Source organism: Danio rerio, chromosome 24 (genome assembly GCF_049306965.1).
Source record: "Danio rerio strain Tuebingen ecotype United States chromosome 24, GRCz12tu, whole genome shotgun sequence".
NCBI lineage: Eukaryota > Metazoa > Chordata > Actinopteri > Cypriniformes > Danionidae > Danio > Danio rerio.
The window spans coordinates 30,482,938-30,508,474 of record NC_133199.1 but is presented as its reverse complement, the minus strand read 5'-3'; the positions used below and the strand labels follow the sequence as shown (position 1 = coordinate 30,508,474).

Below are 25,537 nucleotides of genomic sequence, written 5' to 3'. Positions count from 1 at the left end.
GCTTCCTTGCCTTTTTTTCAGTTAATTTATGATAATTTGCATTTGTATAATGATATTGTTATTAGCAGTAGTATTATTATTATATGTATATTTATATTTGTTTTAATAAAAACAAGATTCGTCCACCTGTCGGGATTAGGAGATTTATGCCATCACCATATGGGGCATAAGAATAGGATGCGTGTTTAATTTAACAGTTTTTTGACCACACTGCGTTATTATTGTTCATTTATTAGTTTGCTGGAAATTAGAACTTAATTTAATAATAGTCCTGAAACTATTCTTTGTGCTTAACAAACAAAATTAAATATGTAAGCTAATGAATGTCTTCAGTGGAGTGCGTACAACAGTTTCCTTATCCATGAAAGTAAAGGAGTAAAGAGTAAAAGTAAAGTAAAAATGCCGAATGGAGGAGGCTTGTTCTTTATCCTTGCACTGCAGATGGTTTGTTTAACTGTTTTTTTGCTAGTGAAGCTTTTCGTTTTTCCACTTACAAAGTCCGCCAAGTAAATAACAAATGTGCCATGGGGCGATGCAACTGACTCTTGAAGAGAGTGGATGATGGGACTCTGATTGGTTTAATGCTCATTATGCTCAAAACACACCCATAACTCATTAAGAGAATAATCACAACCCTGTCAGACTATTTTTCCATTCTTAAAATAGCAAAAGTGGATTCAGACACACCCTTAATGCTTTTGAGTTATGTGCTTTAGACTTTGCGCTTAGACCATTAAATCAGAGCCCTTAGAGTTAACCCATCATAACAAATTGAGAAAACATCATCATTTTATCAACACGAGGACACAAATTCTCATTACACATGCAAATACAGTAATGCACTGCAAATAGTGCAGACCAAAATGGAAATGTGTTGAGGATCCCAAAAAGTGACAAACCAACTGCTTCCTGTTTAAAGTCTGCTGTGTTGTCAGATCTGAGAGGTGAGTTTTTTTGTTGTTTATTTTAACGTCCTGATCTACGGTACAGATTACCGTAGATCATTAGTGCTAAAAATAAACTAACAACAGGAAAGCTTGTGTTTAAGACTATATAATAAACATAAATCTCATCTCTTAGATCGCCGACAACACCACAGACTCAAAACAGGAATCAGCCAGTTTTGTCGATTGTGTCAAATTATTCTCTAAATTTGTTAGTGTTTTTTTTATTTTACATGGGTTTTCTTGACTTGCTCCACCTTTGAGCTCTCTTGGTCACCATATATTTATGTTAATTTTAAGCAGTGTTTGCTGTAATGTCCGTCGACTATAATAGAGATGACTCACTTTGCAGGTCATGCAAGGAGCTGCAACCTGTTTCTACGCGTTCATTGGCTTTGATATTATTGCCACCACAGGAGAAGAGGCCAAGAGTCCTGACACTTCCATTCCATACGCCATAACAGCTTCTCTTGTCACCTGTCTTACAGCTTATGTCTCTGTGAGTAAAGTTACTCCTCTCATTCAGAAATACTGGACTCTGACTCAAAATATCTATAAAGGGATTGTTTACTCAAAAAAGAAACATTTAACCAATTATATGCTCTTATTGTTCCTGTGCTCTAATAATGCTGTTATTATATGCTTTTTTTTTTTTTAAATCAGAAAAGGAGACTTTTTGTTTTCAAACTAGCTATATAAAAGCAGGTAATAGCAATCAGAAATAAGCTTTTTAAACACAAATGCAGAAATAGTTTGGTGAAAAACAAACTTAAATGTTATATATTTCATTTGTTTAAAAGCCAATAGCTAAAGGCAAATATTTAGTTAAAAAAATTATTATATATTTTGTAGCGTTAAAAGGACAGTTCACCCCCCCCCCCCCCCCCAAATGACCTCTCTCAAGTGGTTTTAAACCTTTATGAGCTTCTATCTTCTGTTGAATACAACCAGTTAATGAAAAATGATGGTTGCTGGCAGACTTTAATTCTATACTATGAAAAAATGACTTTGGAAGTCATTGGGTGCCAGTTTGCAGAACTTTTCAGAATATTTAATTTTGTGTTTAATAGAAGAAAGACATTTAAATAAGTTTTGCACAAAGGAAGAATGATTTAATGGTGGCAGAATATACATTTATGTGTTAACTATCTCTTTAATATAATTTGAGCAGTATTTTCCAATCAGAGCAGATGGATCTTTATAATATGCAAACAATATATAAATATAGATCTTATATATTTTATATATACAGTTGAAGTCAGAACTATTAGCCCCCCTTTGAATTTTCTTTTCTTTTTTAAATATTTCCCAAATGATGTTTAACAGAGCAAGGACATTTTCACAGTATGTCTGATATTATTTTTTCTTCAGGAGAAAGTCTTATTTGTTTTATTTCGGCTAGAATAAAAGCAGTTTTTAATTTTTTAGGACGAAATTATTAGCCCCTTTAAGCTATATATTTTTTCGATGCCTACAGTTAAGCCTTTTGTAGTAAGCCGTATAGAAGTGTCTTGAAAAATACAGTATCGAGTCAAATATTATGTACTGTCATCATGGCAAGGATAAAATAAATCAGTTATTAGAAATGAGTTATTAAAACTATTATGCTTAGAAATCTTAATGTAATAAAATATTCTCCATTAAGCAGAAATTGGGGAAAAATATAAAGAGGGAGGCTAACAATTCTGACATCAACTGTATATATAAAATATATAATGACCTTTATTTTTTAAGAACCTTGGGCCTTGTTTTTTTAACAAATTTGGACGAATATTTAAATAACAAAACTGCAAAAAAAAAAAAAATGATTGTGCAATCATGCATGCAAGTGTTCTAGCCAATTGCGTATTAACTTAATTCAGTGAATCACTTAAGCCCTTCAGAGTTGGACTGTAATTTATTCAAGCCCAATCCTGATCCCTAGAGCTGAAGACCTCTGCTTATCCTCCAATATTAATCTGAAAGTGATTTTCCTTTTACTCTCCAGAGGCAGAAATAAATACAGTACGATATCAATTTTCTTAATGTACAGTGGAATCGGGTGAATCATCCTACAGCATCCATTCACAACCACACCAAGAAATGAGAATGTTGTTTAATGGTTATTTCAGGCAATGTATTAAAAATAATTCTTACAAACTGTTAAAAAAAATAACCCATTTGATCTGTTTGTGTCTCAGGTGAGTGTGATTCTGACATTGCTGGTACCCTATAACCTAATTGATGGCGATGCCCCGCTCATGGAGATGTTTGCAGATCATGGCTTCCTGGCAGGGAAGTATATAGTAGCTGTGGGTGCAGTCGCAGGACTCACCGTCAGCCTGCTTGGATCTCTGTTTCCAATGCCAAGAGTCATCTACGCCATGGCCGGAGATGGTCTGCTCTTCAGGTATACGAGTCATTTTAAGGATAGTCAGTTCATTGACAGCCATGATATTTGCATGATATTTTTGGCCAAGCAAAACTAAGTCAAATCCTAAATTGAATGGGGGAATACAAACATTTTTAAAATCTGCTTATACATTTTAACATTTAAAGGCATCCTAAAATGAAAATTTACTCATTATTTACTGACCCTCAAGTACTTTCAAACTTTTTTCGAGTTAGAAAACGAAACCTATTGAGTTTCATATAGAAAAAAACAAATATTGTGGAAGTCAATGGCTAACGGTTTCCAGGATTTTCCAAAATGACTTCATTTGTGTTCATTGTGACTCATACAGGTTTGTGGCAAGTGAAGGGTGAGTAAATGATGACAGAATCTTCAGTTTTAGATGAACCATCCCTTTAAAAAACAAATCTGACAGCAACTGTCACATAAATAGCAAACAGTTCCTGCTTATAGCACCACCTAAGTTATCCAGATGAGAATAGGATTATTGGGGAACATACCTCAGAATGCTGCAAGTTGCAACTGACCAATCACAATCAAGTATTTCAGAGTGAGATGTAAAAACTGATATATGACTGAATATACATTCGTGGGGACATTCATCTAATTTTTAAAAAACATGTAGCAAAAAAAAGTGATCCAAAAGATCTTTTAGCTTCACCCAGTCCCATGAAGCACCGCAAATGACAAAAATGCTTCTCACTTTTCTTTCAAAATAATTAAATGGTAGTATGTAATAAATGCATATGAATTTATAGAAAAAAATTTAAAAATTATCTTGTCTGATTCTCTTTGCTACTGTTTGGCTTGCTTCATGACTCAACACTTTAGCAAAGGCTTTTTAAAAAATCTAAATGAGGAAAATGACCAAAAAATACAGTGGCACCAAAGAACTCTGTTGGTAATATCTTTTTTATTTCATTAAAGCCACCATATTGTGAATAAGGGTTCTTTTTTCTCAGAAAGTGGACTTTTTTGTAGTTATTCACCTCATTTTCAATATAATTATGAAATTAGAGGCATTTTAAGCACAATTTTTTTTGCTCATATAACTTATTGAATGGTCATTAAAACCACACTTTTTGATCAAATATATTTTCTAAAGATTTAGAATAAAGAAATTATAATATAACTTATTTTAACACAAATTTATTACATCATATATCATTAGAAAAAAGTAGCCTATTGTCATTTACTAGGTCAGCACATTCAACAGTCAGAATTTGACCATTTGAATAATAAACAATGAAAACATACTAATAATATTAATTAGGGCTGGGTGATATGGCAAAAATGCAATCTTGATAATTATCTTTCATATTAAACGATAATGATATATATTTCAAAATAGGTTATTAATGCTTCCGGATTTAAAATACCCCAACAATCATTGAAGTGAAGCCACAAAAAATTGGAAGGTCCATTAAATGGCATAACATTTTCAACCGATAAATTTTCAGTGGGCAAAAATTTGTTACATCTGTAATATCATCACACGTTTAGATTCCCATTGTTGCACATTTCTGCTGTGTGATTGGATCTTAGATCAATATAGAGTTGTATTGATATAAATTTTATCGCAGTTCGATATAATATTGTTTATCAGCCCAGCTCTAATAATAATGTAGAGCTTCACATTTTTTCTAGCTTTTCTTGTAAAACAGTCTATTTGAAAATTCTTGGATAACTAAAGCATCCTAATAAGTTTTAAATGAATGTCAATGTGGGACACTTTTGGTCTGTCAAACCTTTTTTGATTGGTCAATCTTTCTTTCAAGAATAAGATTTAGAATAAAAGTCTCTATTTACCAGCAATACAGTACGTCAGTAGTGGTCTTAAAGCCTTTGATGGGTTATTTTCACAATTTATGATGACACAGCAGTCGAAATAGGAAAAATGAGCTCATGTATGGGATAAATTCTGGACCTTAGTTTGTCAGTAGGGGTGGGTCTTTCAAACCACCTGAACTCCCTCCTTATTACGAGCCTGTAAAGTCATGTGTACCATATTCAACATTAGATCAAAAAAGTTAATCAAAATTGTCCTGACAGGAATGGGTTTATGGGACAGTTAGGACAACTCTAGATGAAAGGTTTTGATTCACTTTGAATGTTGACTACTGTGTATATACAGTTCAAATCTGAATTATTAACCCTCCTGAATTATTAGCACGCAAAACTAATTTATCTTTGCCATGATGAGTGTACATAATATTTTAGATATTTCTCAAGACACTTCTATACAGCTTAAAGTGCCATTTATAGGTTTAAACTGGGTAATTAATGGAGTGATTGCATGACGATGGTTTGTTCTATAGACAATCGAAAAAAATATAGCTTAAGGGGGCTATAAATATTGACTTTAAAATAGGTTTAAAAATAAATTCAAAACTGCTTTTATTCTAGCCGAAATAAAACAAATAAGACTTTCTCAAGAAGAAAAAATATAATAGAAAATACTGTGAAAAGTTCCTTTCTCTGTTAAACATCATTTGGGAAACATTTAAAAAAAATAAAATTCACAGCAGCGGTAATACTTTTGACTTTAACTGTACACATTTTTTTTCATGACAATTTCATCCCAAGTGTATAATTCTGTGTGTACACCAGGTTTCTGTCCTTCGTGAGCCCCCACACAGAGACTCCAGTGGTGGCCTGTGCTGTTTCGGGCTCTCTGGCCGCTCTGTTGGCTCTCCTGGTGAGTCTGAGAGACCTGATCGAGATGATGTCCATCGGCACACTGCTGGCCTACACACTAGTATCCGTGTGTGTGCTTCTCCTGCGATATCAGCCAGACAGAGACGGCTTCACCAGTTTCCTGACAGAGGAGGAAGAGGAGGAACGCAGGAGGAAAGAAGAAATGATGGCGGCTAGTGAGAAAGACCTGAACTCACCTGGCGGAGAAGAGTACGCAGAAAACCCTTGTGGAGCCAAAAACCTTCCCTCTAAAGGAGACGACGAAACCTTGATTGAAAAGTCTGATTCCGGGGGCTACCAGTCAGAGAATCAGGGCTATGGTGTTGGAGAAAACGGCATAGAGGTCGATGACTCTGATGGACTCTTTAAACGTGTGTTGGGCTCTCATTATTACACCATTCGGATGCGTTTGGGCCTGCCGAACGTAAGTGATAAGCCCACTCCTGCAACAGGACGCACTGTTACTTCTTGTGTCCTGATTTTCTTTATCCTGACCTTCTTTCTCTGGACACTGGTGATCTATGGATTTGACCGGGTTTCTGGAGGAGCACGCTGGGCGATCTTGCCTTTTATATTGACTATAATTGTCCTTATGGTCACTTTGCTCATTATTATTCTTCGTCAGCCTGAAAACCCGAAGAAGCTGCCTTATATGGCACCCTGCGTGCCTTTTGTACCCACGGCTGCCATGCTGGTGAACATTTACCTCATGCTTAAGCTTTCCAGCATCACCTGGGTGCGCTTTGTGGTGTGGTGCTCACTAGGTAGGCCAGAACCTTTTTATGTATAATAATGGGCAATATGTGGATGTAGTTTGCCTTTGTGTGATGATTGTATTTACCAAACAAAAAACATACCCATTTATGAAATAATCGCTATGAGTTTCAGTTGTTGAAATTGTCGATATTCTCACATTTAATTTAAAAATAGTTGTTATTCCCCACTGATAAAGACCTGTTAACATCTAACTATAACAAAGAAGGGTTTTTGCTCACTTAAGTTTGAAATTTTCCTAAATTTGCCACCCACAGAATCCTTGTACAGTGTCAGATTTCTATTAATTAGTTGTGATCAATTCAAACACTCCATTTAATCATTCAAAAAAATTAAATATTGTGTCCAACCAGAGGAGTTATCACAAAATTTATTTCGGGAATCTGATAAATTTTGATACTTAGCTTGAAACACTGCAGCCACATAACACATTTCCTTAAATGCATTAATCAATGAACATAACATCAAATGTATGGACACTTTTAACATGCAAAAATTCCAAATGAAAAGGTTGGAAATATGTGTGTACAATCAACTGCATTATTACAATTACTTAAGTAATTAAAATACATTTTTTGTATGATTTTTTTGTTATTAAACAATAACATTATTTTTGAAAAATTACAGAGCAATTTAAGAAATAATCAGTATCAGTAGTGTTGGAAAAAAAGAAGAAAAAAAAGAGTATTGAGCATGGATCGAATAAAATAAAATGTATCCATCTTTAAAGTCGTGTTTGCACCCAGATCCGTTGCTATAAAATATTTAGTGTTAAAGTAATAATATGTTTTGTATAATGATTTTTTAAAACCAAAATCTAACATTATTTTGAGCAAATACAAAAATTAAAAAAAAATGTAAAAATCTGTATTATCATCATTAAATTACACCAACAACAATGACTCTGTGCTTGTGTCAAGTAATGACATGAAAAATTATATTATTTAAAAGAAGTCACATACCCATTTAAGAACAAAAAAACATGATTTAAAAAAAAAAGAGTATTGATCATATATCGAATTTAAAAAATTGGTATCCATCTGTAAAGTCATATTTGCACCAAAATCAGTTGCTATAAAATATAGAGTCCTTAAGTAAGAGCATCTGTTTGTATAATGATTTCAAAAAACAAAAACAAAATCTTACATTATTTTAAGCAAATTAAAAATAAGAAGAAATAACCAGTATTGGTATTGTTAAGATTGTAACAAAGTATCAGTATCGTATTGAATTGTAACAATTTAGTAACACCCATCTGTAAAGGCCTGTTTACACCCACACATTGACTAAGTGGTGAGGTAATTACATGAAAACAAAAACCAAAGTAACATAATTTATACATTTTTTTACAAAAAAATTTACATAAAAAATCTGCTTTTACATTATTTGAAAGCAAAGTAAACATATCTGGCTAAATAATGAAAATTAATACCTGACTTCTGCTGTCTTCATTAGTTTCAAAAACAATTTAAAACGGCATCTTTGGAGATCGTTTCTGCAGGAGACACTGTTTTCCTATAAAAATGTAAATTAAAAACTTTACATATTATGCCGAGTTCAGACTGCGTGATTTTAGCCCCGATTTTGGCTCGCCGGCAGGTTTTGAGAAATCGCCGACAAATGCCTGAAATCACAGGCAAATCGATGAGTTGCCGATGCCTGCGAGATATTTGGCGTGCTAAATATCTGGAGCTGTCGGCGATTCAAATCATGCCGTGTGAATTGAGTTTTGACTGAAAATAACATCAGCCATCGCCTACAGCCAATGAGAGAGCAGCTTTCACTTGTGTGTGCGTGTGTGTACCTGCTGCAGGCCAGCGGGAGGCTGGGGGAGAAATTTAAAGCGCTCTTTTTCGGTTTATTTGGACCCACGAAATGGAGGAAAAACTAGTGGAGGTTTGACAGGACTCAGGAGCAACTGTGTCTGTTTGACGTTTCATACAGAAAGAAATTAGTTTATTATCAACGTTGAGGAGAAATGGCTAATTCCCTTTAAACCCAGGTGAGCAAACATGTACATGCTCTACCCCATTAAAGGCTTCTTTCTCATTATGTAGTTAATAACAAAAGACATACTAAGTGTTTTTGGCTGAGACGTAGTTTGGATGAAGTTGTCAGCGATTCTTCCTATAGTAAAGTCATGCAATGTGAATGTCCCAGTTGCCGATCCATCTTGCAGTGTAAACAAAGCAGCGACGAAACACTAGCCCAGATAGTCAAGCAGTGTGAAAACATCTGTGACACGACTACTTTGAAAATCATGCAGTCTGAACTCGGCATGGTATTACAGAAAATTTTGGCAGTTTAAAAAACCTTGACTTTTCAAAACCTCGGTACCCCTTGAAAACGATTATCGTTCCATGCCTACCCCACACTATAGTGTCTGTACATCTCCACTGTCCTATCAACTCAGTTGAAAACCCCTAAAATATAATTATTAAAAAAACCTGTGACATACTATACACAATAAAACAAGTTTCTTGGATCCCAGGACAACAATGCAAAAAATGCAGTGTGAATAAAGTCCATTAGACTGAAAGTTTCATTCATCCACAATAAAATTAACAGCAATATTGATCCCATGTGGTATATTATGATCTTGGCTGTACTTGCTAGTTATTGTCCTTCATGTGAACTGGCCAGAGCTGACCCCGTCTCTCTTCATCCCACAGGTGTGCTGATCTATTTCAGCTACGGGATGTGGAACAGCTCTCTGGAGCTCAGCGCTAGAGAAGAAGCGGCTCACGCTAGCTCCTACCAGAGATACGATACCGAGGTGGACGACAGCTTCAATGTCGAAGAAGAACTTCCCCCTGAGGAGAACGAAGAGGATGGACAATACCAGGGCTGGGCGGCGGAGGAGCGCGGCTATCACTACCAGAAGCAGTACCAGGACGAGGAACAGAGTCACAATTACAGAAGCAAAGGCAGGACCAATAAAGGCTTCGAGGAGCTGGACAATGAAGAGTATTCCCCTGAGTGAGCATTACCCACTGGATTTGAGTGCATGTCATTTTGCAGAGTAGATTATGTTCCTGGATCAGCGATATTTAGAAAAATGACGGGAATATTAAAAGAGAGTCATGATGACAATATATATGACCCTTAAACACAAGACTAGTTTTAAAGGTCCTTTACAATTAAAATTAAACATTTAGGCCACATTTACACTGCACTGTTTAACTGGCTCAATTCCGATTTCTTTTCTCCCATGTGGCACAGATCGGATATGACCCATGTACGTGCAAGCAGGAACAAATCACATGGATTCCGATTTACTCAAATCAAATTCAGGCCTTGTTCATATCTGGAAATTTATCCGATATGAACGGATCGGTGTTCTCGTGTCTGCAGTTTAAGCAGGTAGATCGGTTTTCCCATCAATGCGAGTTGCGCGTCTTTAAAAACCATAGCGAATGATGTCAAGTCTGACACTTTCATTTCAGAACAGACTTCTGCAGAGTCCCAAATCTTAAATCTCATACACACGAGGACTTAAACAGCTTTTATCTTATTTAATCTTCAGACCAATCAAATGTTCTCTAGTATCTGACATGCCCCGCCCCCTTCAAGACGCTTCTTATCTGTTTTTCATTTGATGCGCTTGAGCTAACAGCTTGTTAAGTGTGACGCCACGCGAAGCGGCTTCCTTCCATCAAACTGTATGGGGAGGCTCAACAACTGGGAATAATAAACATTTACAAAGTGATGTAATACTTTCGAAAATCACGATCGCAATATACATAAATAATCATGCCTAATATTAGATGGCCAGAAAGGGATTTTTAAAAAAAATAAATTGTTAAAATATTGGTGACTGTGATGCAGCAAGTCCAGAGACTTGCACTCTATTTATTTATGATTTTAAATAAAACTGTGATTTGTGAAATTACTTAAAAGTGGTCATAAATAAATATTTTCTCAATTCAAATGAAAAGTGGCTTGAAACTGGAAACAGTATTCCATTTGTCACAGATACGCCATGACTTAACAAGCGGAAATCACTGTCACTGCTGTGATAAAAACGAAATGCTATTGGTCGTTTCTTTAAAGGGGAGGAACAAACACTATGTCCTGCCCTCTCTTCAATTTTCAGTTGAGATTAAGTCAAACATCAAATTAAAAAAATGAACATTTTATAGCACTTAATGGGACCTTTAGGTTAAGTAGATGTATTTGTGGCCAAAGATATACACTATATGTAAACCTAAATTATCGATTTTTCTTGTATGCCAAAAATCATTCGAATATTAAGTAAAGATCATGCTCAATTAAGATATTTTTTTGTAAATTTCCTACTATAAATGTCAAAACACAATTTCTGATTAATTTGGACAACTTTAAAGGGAATTTCCTCAATATATATATATTTTTTTTTCCCGAAACCTCTGATTACACATTTTCAAATATTTGTATTTTAGCCCAACATTGTTCTATTCTAACAAAATTAGACTTTAATTGAAATGTATTGATGGTTTTTGTGATCCAGGGTCACACGTATTAAACTAATAAAAACGCTGTTGAGAAAAGTAAAATAGTTTTAAACAAGTAAATCTAGAAAGTATAGTGAGTGTGTAATAATGTAAGCCATGTTATTTACATAACAACACACTCGTGTGGCGTTTACATGACACCGTTTTTAACTAAAAATGGAAAACCAAATACATTTTTCACCACTTCTTTAAAAAAATAGTTCTGGGTGTCTGAAAACATTTTCATATCTGTAAGTTCAAAAACAGTGTCCTGCACATGTAAAGGAACCTTTTCACAAGACGGTTATGAGTCGTTTAAGCATCATCATAATCTTAAATCCTTTAAATTTTTAAGTATTTTGATAAAAAAAAATGTTTGAACATTTACGTGCATTTATGAATGCATTATATCATCTTTGCTTCAAGTAACAAAAAACAAATGACCACTTATGCGAGGTGATTCTAATGCAGCGTCTATAGGGCTGAGAGTAAATTTGACGTAATTCTCTTTCTCTGGCTGCCGTCGTCAGTCTCACACAATTTTTTTCTGAAAGTTTTAATAACACCATTGTGGAGTTTTTATTTTATTATTTCCGCAAATAGGATTGCAAAAAAATAATTTGTTGTTTTCACTGTGCTCTAAGTTTACCCAACCATGACGCCTTCCACTACTGAGAGACCCGGAAATGTGAAGAGTCTATACTTGTCAGTCAAAACAACAATGCAGGACTACAGGACCCGGTGTGTAAAAACGTCATGTAACATCGCTATCTACTGGCCTGGCATGCATAAAACACAGACCCTTGTGAACAGGAATTATTTGGATAACACTGCCATCTGTATGTAAAAAATCTCAAAAAACGGAAAGGAAAACTTTTCAGTTTTTTACTGCACAGTTGTTGTGTAAACATAGCCTAATGTAAAAAAAAACAAAGAATTTATAAAAATGTTTATGTTGTTTGAATTTTGCTTATTTTTCCACTTATTAATAACAATAATAGACTAATATTGGTAACCATTTTAAAGTGTTTTTAAATGGTCATAGTAGCTATGACAACTATCTTTAATCTTTCGTGTTTTTTTTTCTTTTTTCGTACTGACTCACCAAAAAAAAAAAAAAATGCGCTTGGTGTTATTAATTAGTTTTTTTTTTGGTTTGATTTTTTTTAAATATGTTGTTAGCTATATGATTTGGTTGATTTATATTTCATGACGAAACTAAATTGTTACAAAAATGTTGTATGAATATGACATTGCAAAATAACATTTTTACTGGAAAAAAACAACAGAAAAAGTATAAAAATGAACAGTTTCTAAAGGAAGACTTCATTAGACCACTGGAAAAAAAAACAATTAGTTGACTTTTTTGTTAGCTGACTTAACAAAAAGTGAGTAAACCAGTTAACCACCTAAATTTAATTAAAATCTATGTGCATAATGTTAAGAATTAAGTTGTAAACTTAACAGCTCCAAGTCACAATAGGTTTGATATCATTTCTTAAAGTAAATTTACTAAATCCCTCTTTACAATGTTCAATAAAAAATTAAATGTTGATCCAGGAACATTTTCTACTTTACAAAATTGATCACTAAAGGATCTTCTAGGTTTAATCGTGTTGTTAATCATGTTTCTCTAATTACAACAATTTAGTGTGTATGTTTTATTAACCTTTAAACAATATTTGTTCTTGAACATGTACTTATTAAACCCTTTTGCACTTGTGATGGATCAGCTACTTAGCAGGGTTGCCCAAATATTTTCATATAAAGGGCCAAAAATCAAATTTCATTGAGAGCCGTGGGCCGAAGATAAATATACCAAACTATAGTACATTTAACTTGCCATGGTTAATGTTGTAATTTATTTAGTAACATTTCAAAAAATATATAGAAAACATCCATTTAAATTGTATTAACTAATGCAGTATATGCAGTATTAAATGAGAACTTACTGCAATAAAAACAATAATCGCATTTATAACACAGTGGAGTTCAATGTTGAAAACACTAGTCAGGCAGAATCTGCCTTTGTCTTGATTTGCTCCCCAAAGTCTCCACATTATTGGGTGACAGTCACAATCTGATTCATTTACACCATTTAATTGAAATATTTAATTTTAGTTAGCTTTTAACAATAAAACAAACAAAGGGTTACATTACATTTCAATTGACAATCTTGAAAGGATTCCCATCCTTCTCCATCTCTTCTCAGATTGGTTGGTGGGCCAAATCAAAGGTTACCATAGGCCAACTTTAGCCCGCAGGCCCTCGTTTAGGCATCTCCAATCTAGAGGGATGTGTTTTATTGAGGCTTCACAAGTGCCTTAAATTAAGCATTTCTTAATAAGATTCCACTTAAATTTAATAGTATTTTAGAAATAAAACCAAATGAATGTTTTTATTTGATGTGAGTTGCTGTTTGATTATTGTTATTTAACAAATGTACACAATCCTCTTTTACGGAAATCTCAGGTTGCGTACTTAAAGCTAAAAGCTTTCCTACAAGCTCTGAAAACCCCCTTTAAAGAAGCATGGAGTGGACTTTTCACCTTACATCATCTCCACAGCTGTGTTTGATCTAAAATCTCCAGCTCTCCCTTGAATTTGAAGGGGAAATATTATGATTGGCTCCCTGTGAAAGCTTAATAGTTCTCAAAATATTTTGCGACACTGATATCAAACTCTTTCCGCGTCGGTTTGTAGAAATGTCTTACTCTTGCGGTTTCACCCTTGTTTAGGTTTGCATGAGGATATTTACATTTCATCCTTACAGCTATGTGCGTAAAATCATTCTGATTCAGAACACATGTAAATACACGGAGATCAAGAGTTGCGTGTTTTAAAGGCGATACAAATGTATTTCAACCGGAATATTAAAATTCATGTATTTTACAGGCACAGATGGGGTCTTTTTTTGTCTATAGTCATAATAATAATAATGTTTTGCATTTTAAAAAAAATTTGGGGTATTTTTCTAATCATTTCTCAAAACTTTTCACACTGTGTAGATACTATGATGAATTTTAAAAGTAGAGAGCTTTGTTTTGTTGAGACTTCATGAAAGAAAAAGTTGCATAGATCTGTTTCACCACTTTTTTTATGTCAAAATGAGTGAAAAAAATAGAGGGATTACGTAATTTGAGATATATTAAGAAATATTTAGGGTTTTTGTGTTACTTTTAATGTAAAAAAAGTGCTGTGTGAAGAGTTTCAAAAAACGAGTAAATTACCAAGATAAGTGTTATTGATTTTTTTAGTTATTAAAAATAAATGACAATGTCAAGGCCAGAAGCCTAGTGGTTAGGTACATCAACATATAACACCATGATGCTTATGGAGACACGAGTTCGTTTCCCAGCTTGAGGTCCTTTGCCATCCCTTCCCCTTTCTCTACTTCCAATACTTTCCTGCCTGTAACCTCTACTGTCCTATCTAAATTAAGGATGAAAATCTCCTAAAAATAATTAAAATAAACAATGACCATAAATCAGTGCAACATGAGACTGAAACGTGACTTTATTTATTTACATATGCAGACCTGGTTTTATTACCCGCTTTATATTGATGATGATGTCCGAGAAGACGCTAATAACATTAACATCTGTCGTAACCATATATAGTTTGTGTAGATCGTGTGTGTGTTGGATTGTGTGTGCCTGAAACTTGTGTGGGTCTGCAGCTGGATAATAATGACCCGGGCTGCTGAAACATAACTGGCTAAAGTGGCATTGGGCAGGTTAAAATGACCAAAGCAGAAAAAAAAGCAGAATTAAAGCAGAATATCTGACTTTTTGTTTTCAGATAAACAAGAATGTTCACTTGGCACGTTTCATAAATATCTGCAAACATATTATGGCATTTTTATGCTTTAGAAGAGTCTAAAACTTACAGCACCTTTATAGTAAAAATGCAAAGTGGACATTAGCGGAGATGTCTCAAATATGTCCAAAAAATTGCAAACAATAATGCTCGACCACAATTAATCAATCACCAACCAACAAACCATATGAGACCTTAAAAATGAGCAGTTTTCCTGTTCCAGGCGCTTTATTTTATTTTAGTGATTTCCTATGAAGTTTAGTGCAGGATGCTGCGAGATGCTCTCCAGGAAAACAGTGCAGATCCCATCTGCTCATTTAACCACATAGACTTCCTGTCTGTCTGAGTGAATAAGCTGTCCTAAACGTTGGCATGAGCTAATAAGCTAAAGTTTTTTGTAATGTTAAAATAAAGTCACTAAAAACAAAACATACGAGTAAAATGAATACTGTGTAAATAAACATGCTCAGGAAAATCACAAGTCTTTTCCTTTGGATTCATCTCTGTCTTTTCGAACAAGGCCTTTAAAGGTTCAGGACACCCTGGAGAACTTTTTTTTATATGTTAACAGATTTGTGTGTGTTGAGCATCAGTTAAGATAATGTTAGCACCTGTCAGCTTTAATTGTGGGGTAAACTGGATAATTTTGTCAGCTAATTTCAGCTTCCGGGTTTAAAATGATTTTTGGGGCGGGATCAAAATCGGCGACATAGCGAAGTACCGCAAGTGCAATGATGACGCGTCGGTTTCTCATTATTATTCAAAGCGGAGTTTCCTTATCCTATGAGAAGAGCCGGCTGCTTAATTATTCATGAGAGCATGACAGCACGCGCTTTCCGAAGGCAAGGCAGACGCAGACCTGCCAGACCAGTGCCAAGCTCAAGCTGTGAGACACGGACCCACGGGCATGCAGTAGCCGTTTATAAAGGCTCGTATGTGTTTGTTTCCATGATCCACGGGGTTTGTTGCATGATTTTCCCCGCGATCCTGTCAGGGCCGATCATACAGCAAAGCTGTGTGTGTGCTGCTAGCATTTTTGTCGGGAGAGCAGCACGAGAATTGGAGAATGGCGGATGTTGTCTTGTATCAGGAGTTCCGGGGATTGAGGGAGAAGTCCTCATTTATAGTGTTTATATGAACACGATTATCTTTATAATTATATAAATTGTGGTTGTCTGTATATGAAATTACGAATAACAAATGTAGCAGGGCATTAAATTACTGTTTATTTCTTTGCATTTTAACTTTGTAAACTATAAACTCATGCGTCTCTTCACGGTTTGTCTCATTTTGTGAGCTAACTGACATCAACAGTTGTTCGCTCCCCTTCTCCCCTGCTGGCCACGCCCACTCCTGCCTTATGCTTGCGGAGCTCCACGCCCATTAATCATGCATCTTTTGAAAATATTCTGAAGTAGACTTTAACCGAAAGTGGGGGGTGTCATGGCCCTTTAAACTCCAAACCTCTGCCAAGTGTGTTCCCTCCAAAATCTTCAGATGTGTGCAGTCAATCCATGGCGGGAGAAAATTAATTCTCCACATACTTCTTTGTTATGTGTCTGTGTGAGTTTGAGTGTTCAAATCTTGAGGTAAAGAGCTGAGTTTTGTTTTTTCCCAGTGAGTCTCTCACACATGTTCGCTCTTGGCATGGCTGTTTTTAGCAGGGCCATAGCTGGTAACTCCATCGTGGTTTGAGTAGTAGAAGCGGGTTTCTTGATTCTCGCTTGTGCCGGAGCTGGTAACTCCATCGTGGTTTGAGTAGTAGTAGCGGGTTTCAGGATTCTCGCTTGGGCCGGTGCTGGTAACTCCATCTGGGTTTGAGTAGTAGTGGCGGGATTCAGGATTCTCGCTTGGGCTGTGATCTTTTGAGCAACAAACCATCACAGAGCCGGCAAAAAAGCAGAGCGCTGAACCCACCCAGCCAGCATACAGAGAGAATCCAAAAGACATCAGGCCGTCCAGCTTTCCGATGGGGAACCACACCGTCGACACCATCCCACACAGAGCTGTAAACAGCAGTAAAGCTCCTTATTATCACATACAAGCAGTGATGGAAAGAGTACTGACAAATCATACTCAAGTGAAAGTATCATTACTTGCGTAAAAATGTAGTGCAAGAAGAGGTAAAGTATCTGTTTAGTAGTATGAGCAAAAAGAAGCCCATTTAAAAGTATTCAAGAGTAGTCATTATTACGCTGTAAAAAGCTGATGCTTTTACATGTAATTTGGTGTTGTGTTTGTAATCGTAACATTCTGTAGTGCATTTAGTTATTGCCAGTCATGCACACATCATCATAAGACGTTAATATTAGGTTAGATTTAGGTTGTGATCTAGTGTCTAAGCACAATGTTAATTTGATGTTCAATAACGACATCAAATGACGTTGATATTTGGTTGATTTTAGGTTGTGAGAGAGAAAGTGACCAAAATCCAATGTCGAGCCAACATCTTAAACCAACATCATTTGATGTCAAATACTGACATTTATTCATCAGGTTTGGCAACCAAAATCTAATGTCTGATAGACGTCATAGTGGTAAGTCCCCACGATGTCCAGCTGTAACATCATTAGATGTTGATATTTAATTGATTTTAGGTTGCACACGTTGGGCATTGATGTTACTCTGACGTTGAATTCTGATATTAACACAATTTTCATTACCAAACAAAATTCAACGTCCCCATGACATTAGGGTACAATGTCAATCTGTCATGTTGATGTCTTGTGCCGGCTGGGTGTTTAAGGCTTTTTCGGTCTTCATACAGTAAACATGTGTCATCTTTTCACCAGTGACATGCATCTAAACAGTCTCTGGGTCAATGCATGTAAAGATATTGGACATCTTCTTGGACACTTTTAATGCTTCTAAACAGTTTGCTGCAACTATAAAAATCACCCGAGCCTTGAGGAAGTTCATTATGATGCGATTTACTTTCTATATGCGATTTGGTTGGACAGGAATCACAGGACTGATTTTTCTAATGCCCAGTAGGGTTGGGTATCGTTTGGGTTTTTTTCGATAACGGTGCTAAATCGATATTTTTAAAATGGTACAGGTGCCAAAACGGTTTTGTAAAGCATCTGCTGCATGTTGGTGTGTCAGAATCCTTGCTTGTAAAATATAGCCATACTGTAGAGTTGATACAAATTAGATGAATGCGATCATGCATGTTGATGAAAGGAGTCGCTCGCCGCATGCGCTGTACTGCACGCTTTGAATTCTTTAAGCTACAATAACAAATGCCTGACATCGCTGACATCTGTATCCCTCAAAGCTGTTTAGAATGAAACATTTAGAGATGGTGTGACGGCGCGCACATGACAGTTGATTCTAAATCCATACCCTGCCCAAATAACTAGATCAATGTCCACATCAACACTTGATACCGTTGTGTTAACTTTTTAAAGCAATGTACATTTACCAATTAGTACCAAAAGTCAACTTTAGTGTGAAATGATTGGAAGATTGGAAAGTTTTATGCATTACAGAACTACAAATCATCCCCAAAACACCTGTGAGAATGGGCCGGACAGCTGACCATGACTGACTCTTCCCACTGTAACAGGATGTAGGAAATCTGTTTGACATTTACTTCAGTCAAGGACAGTTTCAGGCCTGTATGTTGAAAGCATGACTTCAGGGAGGATATGAACATCAGACCACAACATCTAGCATTTTGCTTAGAGCTGCTGTTTTTTCAACACTTTAATAAATGACTTTACTTCAGGCTCATGAATAACACCCTAATAGACGCTTTGCTGGAAATGCTATCATTAGTACAGCATGTCACCAGGTTCCGAGGTCAACAGCATGCTAGCTGATTGTAAGAAAATACTATAATATTTACTATCTTTGCTTCCTCCCACCTTTGTGTTTTCACAGCTGTTTACTGGTTCAACAGGCCTCTCCCAGCTCCTACTCCTTTACGACCCCAATTTAAAGCCCCGTCTTCTTGTTGGCCCTCATAATGAAAGGATCTAATGTTTTCATTACTGTTTTTACACATATAGTTCACATTTGGTAATCATGACTAGTATCTATGTTTCAAACATCTAAACTGGACACTTTTCTTCTATACAGTATGTGTCTTTTCAAATATACATGACAGTTTCAACATATGCTGTATACATTTCAGGCTTTTCTGACACAGATGGTTCTCATTGTATCCCCAAGTCCTCTCTCGTGCTCTTTTATGACCCCTTTGCCATATTTTGTCGCCTGTTTTCAAAGACATATAATGGCAGATTCATAGGGCCCTCCACTCACCCAATTAAATGCGTCTTCATATAGGTTTAGTAAATAAAAATCTTCGTCAACAGTCCGTCATGTAAATAGCAAATGCGCTATGGAGCAACGCAACTGACTCTTAAAGAGAATGGGAGATGAGACTCTAGCTGCATCCCAAATGGCACACTATACACTTTGCACTCATGCACTTACACACTCAACAGGATAGTATATGTATGTAGTGTCGTCCAAAATGGCACACTAAAGTTTTTTTACTAAGCGGAAATTCAAACCGTTTCGCTGATGACGTTTGATGGTTGCCAAATCAGTGAAATAAACGACCGATTTATCAAATGTTACCTGCCGTGACTATTGCCGCATTCACCATCGGGAGGCGCTATAATCACTCTCGTAGGAGAATTTTGCTTTCACCATCCAAAATAAATAAAGTTATCCAACATGTGGTCCGATAGCTCCGCCCCTTCCGCTACGTGAGCAAACCTGCGGTCGTTGAGTGGGTGAAGTGTCCATCATTACACACTTCATTTTAGCGGTTGAATAAGTGCATCATCCGGGTAATTAAAGTGCACTTATTATTTTTTGAGTTTTCAGTGTGAACACACTACTTGCACTATTTATACTACAAAATGTCGTAGAATAGTGCATAAGTATGCGATTTGGGACGCAGCTTCTGATTGGTTTATTCTGAAAACACACCTATGACTAATTAAGAGAATAAGCTGAAGCCTTTTAGAACATGCGCCACGGCCCAAAGCGGATTTTTCTAACCTTAAAATAGTAAAAGTGGATTCCGACACGCTCTTAATGCTTTCGCGCCCTGCGCTTTGCACTTGAGCATGGATCGTCAAAATAGAGCCCCAAGTCTGTATGACAGTCTGGCGTAAATTTATAAGGTCACAAAGTTTGGCCCAATGTTAAGTCAATGGAACTTTTCCGAATTTTCAGTAAAGATTTTCATTTTCTCGGTTTTCAGGTAACTGTAAGTCAGATCAGTTGGAAAAGAAAAGCAAGCCGAGTCAGAGCAGTTTGGAGGTTTGATGTTAGATTGGTGGTTATAGTATGAACGGTTTAGGAGGAGATGCATATAGAAATTAGTCTCGGAAGAAGAAGAAGTTTATGTGGTATAACAGTGTGTTGGCTTTCTCAGGCCTCCATAATAGAACTGATTTTACAACAATAAATGATAAACTTGCAAGTCAGGTAAATCAGTTTACAGAAGAGAAAAATGTGCAAATGTAAATCATTTTCTTGCACAGATTGATCATTTAGCTTTATAAGACACCATCAGGGATAATGATTTTGTTTTGCCTGTATGTTTACTTGACTCTCAAAATTCACTTTGTTTTAAATAAATCACTAAAGACCCCAATTTCAGATTTGCCTTAAATGTTCAACTGAAACAAAAAAGAGTAGCCTATCATATTGATTGTCCTAAATAAATAAACATTTACTTTTAATTTCTGTGTGAACTATGCCTTTGAGACTCTTCAGACTCCAGAGATGATCAATATGACTCACATATGACGAGTATTATTAGTCCTCCCTGAACTGCGCGTCTGTGTTTGGTGCCTTCAGTCTCCTGGCTGACTTTGACACAGGGCATCGCCAGCAGCAAGAGAGCCAGAGCAGGCAGACCGAGCAGAGAGGCAGACACCATCAGAACACGACACGCCTGGATGTAAGCTTAAAACACAATAAACACATGCAAAAGACAACTTCAATCAATTCCAGAAAAAAATATAAAAATGATTAAATATTTACTAATACACACACACACACACACACACACACACACACACACACACACACACACACACACACACACACTTGTCAGATTTATTAGCCCCCCTGAATTATTAGCCTTCTTGTTTAACAGAGAGAAGATTTAAACACATTTCTAAACATAATAGTTTTAAAAATTCATTTCTAATAACTGATTTATTTTATCTTTGCCACGATGTCAGTAAATAATATTTGACTACATATTTTTAAGACACTTCTATACAGTTAAAGTGACATTTAAGGGCTTAACTAGGTCAATTAGGTTAACTAGGCAGTATAGGGTAATTAGGCAAGTCATTGTATAATGATGGTTTGTTCTTAGACAAATTAAAAAATATAGGGGCTAATAATTAAAATATCTAGTAAAATATTATGGATATTATTTATTATTATGGTCATCATGGCAAAGATAAAAAGAAATCAGTTATTAGGAATTAATTATTAAAACTATTATGTTAAGAAGTTATATTACAAATCATAAAAAAAGGAAATATTAAAAAAATTAATTTGGAACAGAAAGTATTCATAGCGCTTTACTTTTTTCACATTTTTTTATGTTACAGCCTTATTCCGAAATGGATTAAATTCATTTAATTGTTTAACATTCTACACACAATACCCCATAATGACAATGTGAAAAATATTTTTGAAATTGTTGCAAATTTATTAAAAATAAAAAAGCTAAAAAAATATTTTTTAAAAAATCACATGTACATCAGTATTCACAGCCTTTGCTGTGAAGCTCTAAATTGAGCTCAGATACATTCTGTTTCCACTGATCACTCTTGAGATGTTTCAGCAGCTTATTTGGAGTTCACCTGTGGGAAATTCAGTTCGGCTCTGTCAGAGCTCCAGCTTTCTTCTGTGGAGAGAGGAGAACCTTACAGAAGGACAACCATCTGTGCAGCAATCCACCAATCAGGCCTGTTTGGTAGAGTGGCCAAAAGGCATCTTTAGGACTCTCAGGCCAAAAGAAACAAAATTCTCTGGTCTGATGAGACTAAAATTAAACTCTTTGGAGTGAATGTCAGGCGTTACGTTTGGAGAAAACCAGGTACCGCTTATCACTAGGCTAATACCATCCAGGTCTAGCCATGGGGATGTTTTTCAGCAGCAGGAACTAGTCAGGATAGAGGGAAAGACGAATGCAGCAATGTACAGAGACATCCTAAATGAAAACCTGCGTCAGACTGCTCTTGACCTCAGACTGGGGCGACGGTTCATCTTTCAGCAGGACAATGACCCAAAGCACACCACCAAAATGGAGTGGCTTCACAACAACTCGGTGAATGTCCTTGAGTGGCCTAGCCAGAGCCCAGACCTAAATCCTATTGAACATCTCTGGAGAGATCTGAAAATGGCTGAACACCATTGCTACCCATCCAACCTGACAGAGCTTGAGAGGTACTGCAAAGAGGAATGGGCAAAAATTCCCATAAACAGTCGTGCCAAGCTTGTGGCATCATATTCAGAAAGACTTGAGGCTGTAATTGCTGCCAAAAGTGCATCAACAAAGTATTGAGTAAAGGCTGTGAATACTGATGTACATGTGATTTTTCAGTTTTTTTTATTTTTAATAAATTTGCCACAATTTCTAAAAAAAAATTTTTCACATTGTCGTTATGGGGTATTGTGTGTGTAGAATTTTGAGGAGATAAATCAATTTAATCCATTTTGGAATAAGTCTACAACATAAAAAAATGTGGAAAAAGTGAAGCATGAATACTTATGAATACTTACTATGAATAATACTACTATAAACTTACATACATATATATATATACACATACACACACACACACATTGTATCTGGAAAGTATTTATAGTAAGTTTATAGTAGTATTATTCATAGTAAGTATTCATAAGTATTCATGCTTCACTTTTCACCATGCACCCCTGCTAACCAAAAAATGTTAACAATAAATAAACAAAAAAAAGTTAACAGTAGATGTTTGGCACTGCTTTTAATTTGTTTTAAAATGTAACCATTAAAACCTCTCTCTGACAGTTTCTACGTTACTGTTTCCCCCCCAAAAGGATCAAAAGACTAAAGGCATGCATACAATGATAATAAATGCATTTGTCACCTGGTATTCTGCGGACCTGGTTGAGAGGGATGCAGTGATAGAGAGCAGTAGAGATGACACACTCCGTCCACAAGCCTTTGGTCTCCAGGTCGTCCATATTCCTGCAGCTGTGCGACCCGTATGTACAGGACAGCACCCAGTCATTTGTGGAGGTCGCGATTATTATCCCAATCCAGCCGACAAAACTCATCAAAAAACCACAAAGCAGACGACAACTATTAGACATTCTGACTGAAAGCGTATTATTAAGCGTATTATTATTTGCTCCTCAATGCCAAAAACTTGTGCTAGGATCTCTGACTTTAAATAAAACGCATTCTGAGTGAGATTTGTTGGCTGAACTAACGGTTGGAGTGAGAACTGTAAAAACATTCCATTCGGTAAATTTGTTTTTTTATTGTGGACAAGCCCAATATAACTTTCAGCCAATCAGAAGAAAACCTAGATTGAAACGTCACAAATGTCTTCCAGTGTTGCCAGATTGGGCAAACTCAGTGGTTTTTCATAACACTTATCAATCATTTTCCCCTCGCAAGAACAAACAAAGAAGCGTTGTGTGCTTAGCAAACAGCAGTCAATCGTGCTCAAAAGAAGTTAAAACGACAAATAGGGCGAATTTACAGCCTATTTCGAAAGTAAAACATACTCTAATCTACGCAACATTAAGTGCAGTGTGTGGGTGAGAGGGGCAATGCTTCGATGTTATCCTGTTATATTGTGCTTCTATGAGACTGCTGGTTTTCCTTGCTGCATGGTTAATAGTTATGATAGTTAGTGTTACTAGGTTGATTTTATTTAATTATCAATTAAATAAAATATTTATCGAATATTTTGGGCGGGTTTTGGACAGCTTTTGTCTGGAAAAAGTCAGCTATATCTGGCAACACCGAGGCCTTCCCCAGTGTTGCCAGATTGGGCGGTTTAGCATTTGATTGAGGGGGTAAAATTACAGGGGCGGGTAGAGAATATTTGGGCGGTTTTGCAACGGCGCGCCTCACTTATTACATGCTTTTGTTCACCAATCAACAACATCCTTATGCTTGGAAAATTTTGCATACATAATCAAAATATTTGAAGGTGACACCGTTTTGTGCTTTTTATAATGAGATTGTTTCATTTATAAAATCCGTTAAGATAATGAAAACAAAATGTACAATTAATCTTCTATCTTTTATAGACAAATATAAATGACAGGAAAACCCCTAGCCTTTTTTATTTATTTAATATATTTTTTTAAAGATTTAGTTATGTATACTATTTAACTTTTTTTTCATGTAACATATTATTTGTTCTTTATTTGCACCTGTTTCCTTTTCTTGTAATGTAAAGGTGTACTGATAATGCCAAATTGTTGTACATTATGTTCAATAAAAAATTTTTTTAAAAAAATCTGGGCGGTTGTTTTTGTAATTCGGCGGGTTTTGGATAGTTTTTGGGCTGGAATCAGTCAGCTACATTTGGCAACACTGCCCTCAAAGTCGGGAGTATAACATCCTTTGATTTATTACAACATTAATAAGTCTGATTCTTTTTTATTATTTTCTCTCTCTCTCTCTCTCTCTGTAATCGTGATAACGTTTCAGCAGGACTGTTGGTCGGCCCACACTTTCTGAGGAGGTAAGAAATTAGCCTTTTGTCTTTGAATGCCATCTAGTGGATTATATTATATTATAATTTCCAATTCATATTTTTGATATACAATTTGCTTTTATAAGTGTGATAATATTTCATCCAATCTTTAATTATTTTCCTCCAGAAAATGAAAAATGTTTTTATTTGTAGCAATTTTTAAAGGATTAATCCACCAAATTCAATATGAAGTAAAAACAATTATATTGTGTTGTCTAACATGGATTTTTTTTTTTAAAAAATATCGTGTTTGAGTAAAACGAAATTTTAGTTTTGTTGTGTAAACAACTCGTGACATTTCTTCCGAACTCAAAATAAAAGTCTTTCTAACATACAGTTTTAACATCTACAATGCAATCTTAAGGTTTATCTTAGTTCTTTTGCAACAACTGTAATAAAAAATATAAATTTTCACCATTAATAAATCAAATGATTCATTATGGAATATACAATTTATATTTTTATGGGCCAAATTTTTTTTATAATAGATTACACTCACTGGCCACTTTATTAGGTACACTTTACTAGTGCCTCTTGCCAAAGCTTAAGCTCTGGTGACTGTTTAGGCCATCTGAATACAGTGAACTTATTTCCATGTTCAAGAAACCAGTCTGAGATGATTCGCGCTTTATGACATGGCTTGTTATCCTGCTGAAAGTAGCCATCAGAAGATGGGTACACTGTGGTCAT

At 35.6% G+C, this 25,537-nt stretch overlaps 2 protein-coding genes across 5 annotated transcripts in view; one reads left to right on the top strand and one right to left on the bottom strand.

Annotated features, from left to right (window-relative positions):
• Window positions 1-14,177, top strand: part of slc7a14b (solute carrier family 7 member 14b) — a 28,503-nt gene extending 14,326 nt beyond the window's left edge. For both annotated transcript variants that reach the window (XM_073940838.1, XM_073940839.1), the window contains exons 6-9: window positions 1,297-1,443; window positions 3,125-3,333; window positions 5,947-6,797; window positions 9,480-14,177. In XM_073940838.1, coding sequence (XP_073796939.1) covers window positions 1,297-1,443; window positions 3,125-3,333; window positions 5,947-6,797; window positions 9,480-9,790 — 1,518 coding nt within the window. In that variant the 3' untranslated portion in view covers window positions 9,791-14,177. The remainder of the gene's footprint in view (window positions 1-1,296; window positions 1,444-3,124; window positions 3,334-5,946; window positions 6,798-9,479) is intronic.
• A 591-nt stretch (window positions 14,178-14,768) lies between these two features.
• Window positions 14,769-23,600, bottom strand: cldn11b (claudin 11b). 3 transcript variants are annotated; one of them, XR_012399240.1, is made up of 4 exons: window positions 23,219-23,600; window positions 20,868-21,032; window positions 16,547-17,104; window positions 14,769-15,620 (listed from the first exon to the last, which is right to left on the bottom strand). XR_012399240.1 is itself a non-coding variant. In NM_131772.3 (3 exon segments), coding segments are annotated over 3 exon segments (771 nt in total). In that variant the 5' UTR covers window positions 23,445-23,595; the 3' UTR covers window positions 15,159-16,724.
• Window positions 23,601-25,537: the final 1,937 nt, after the last annotated feature.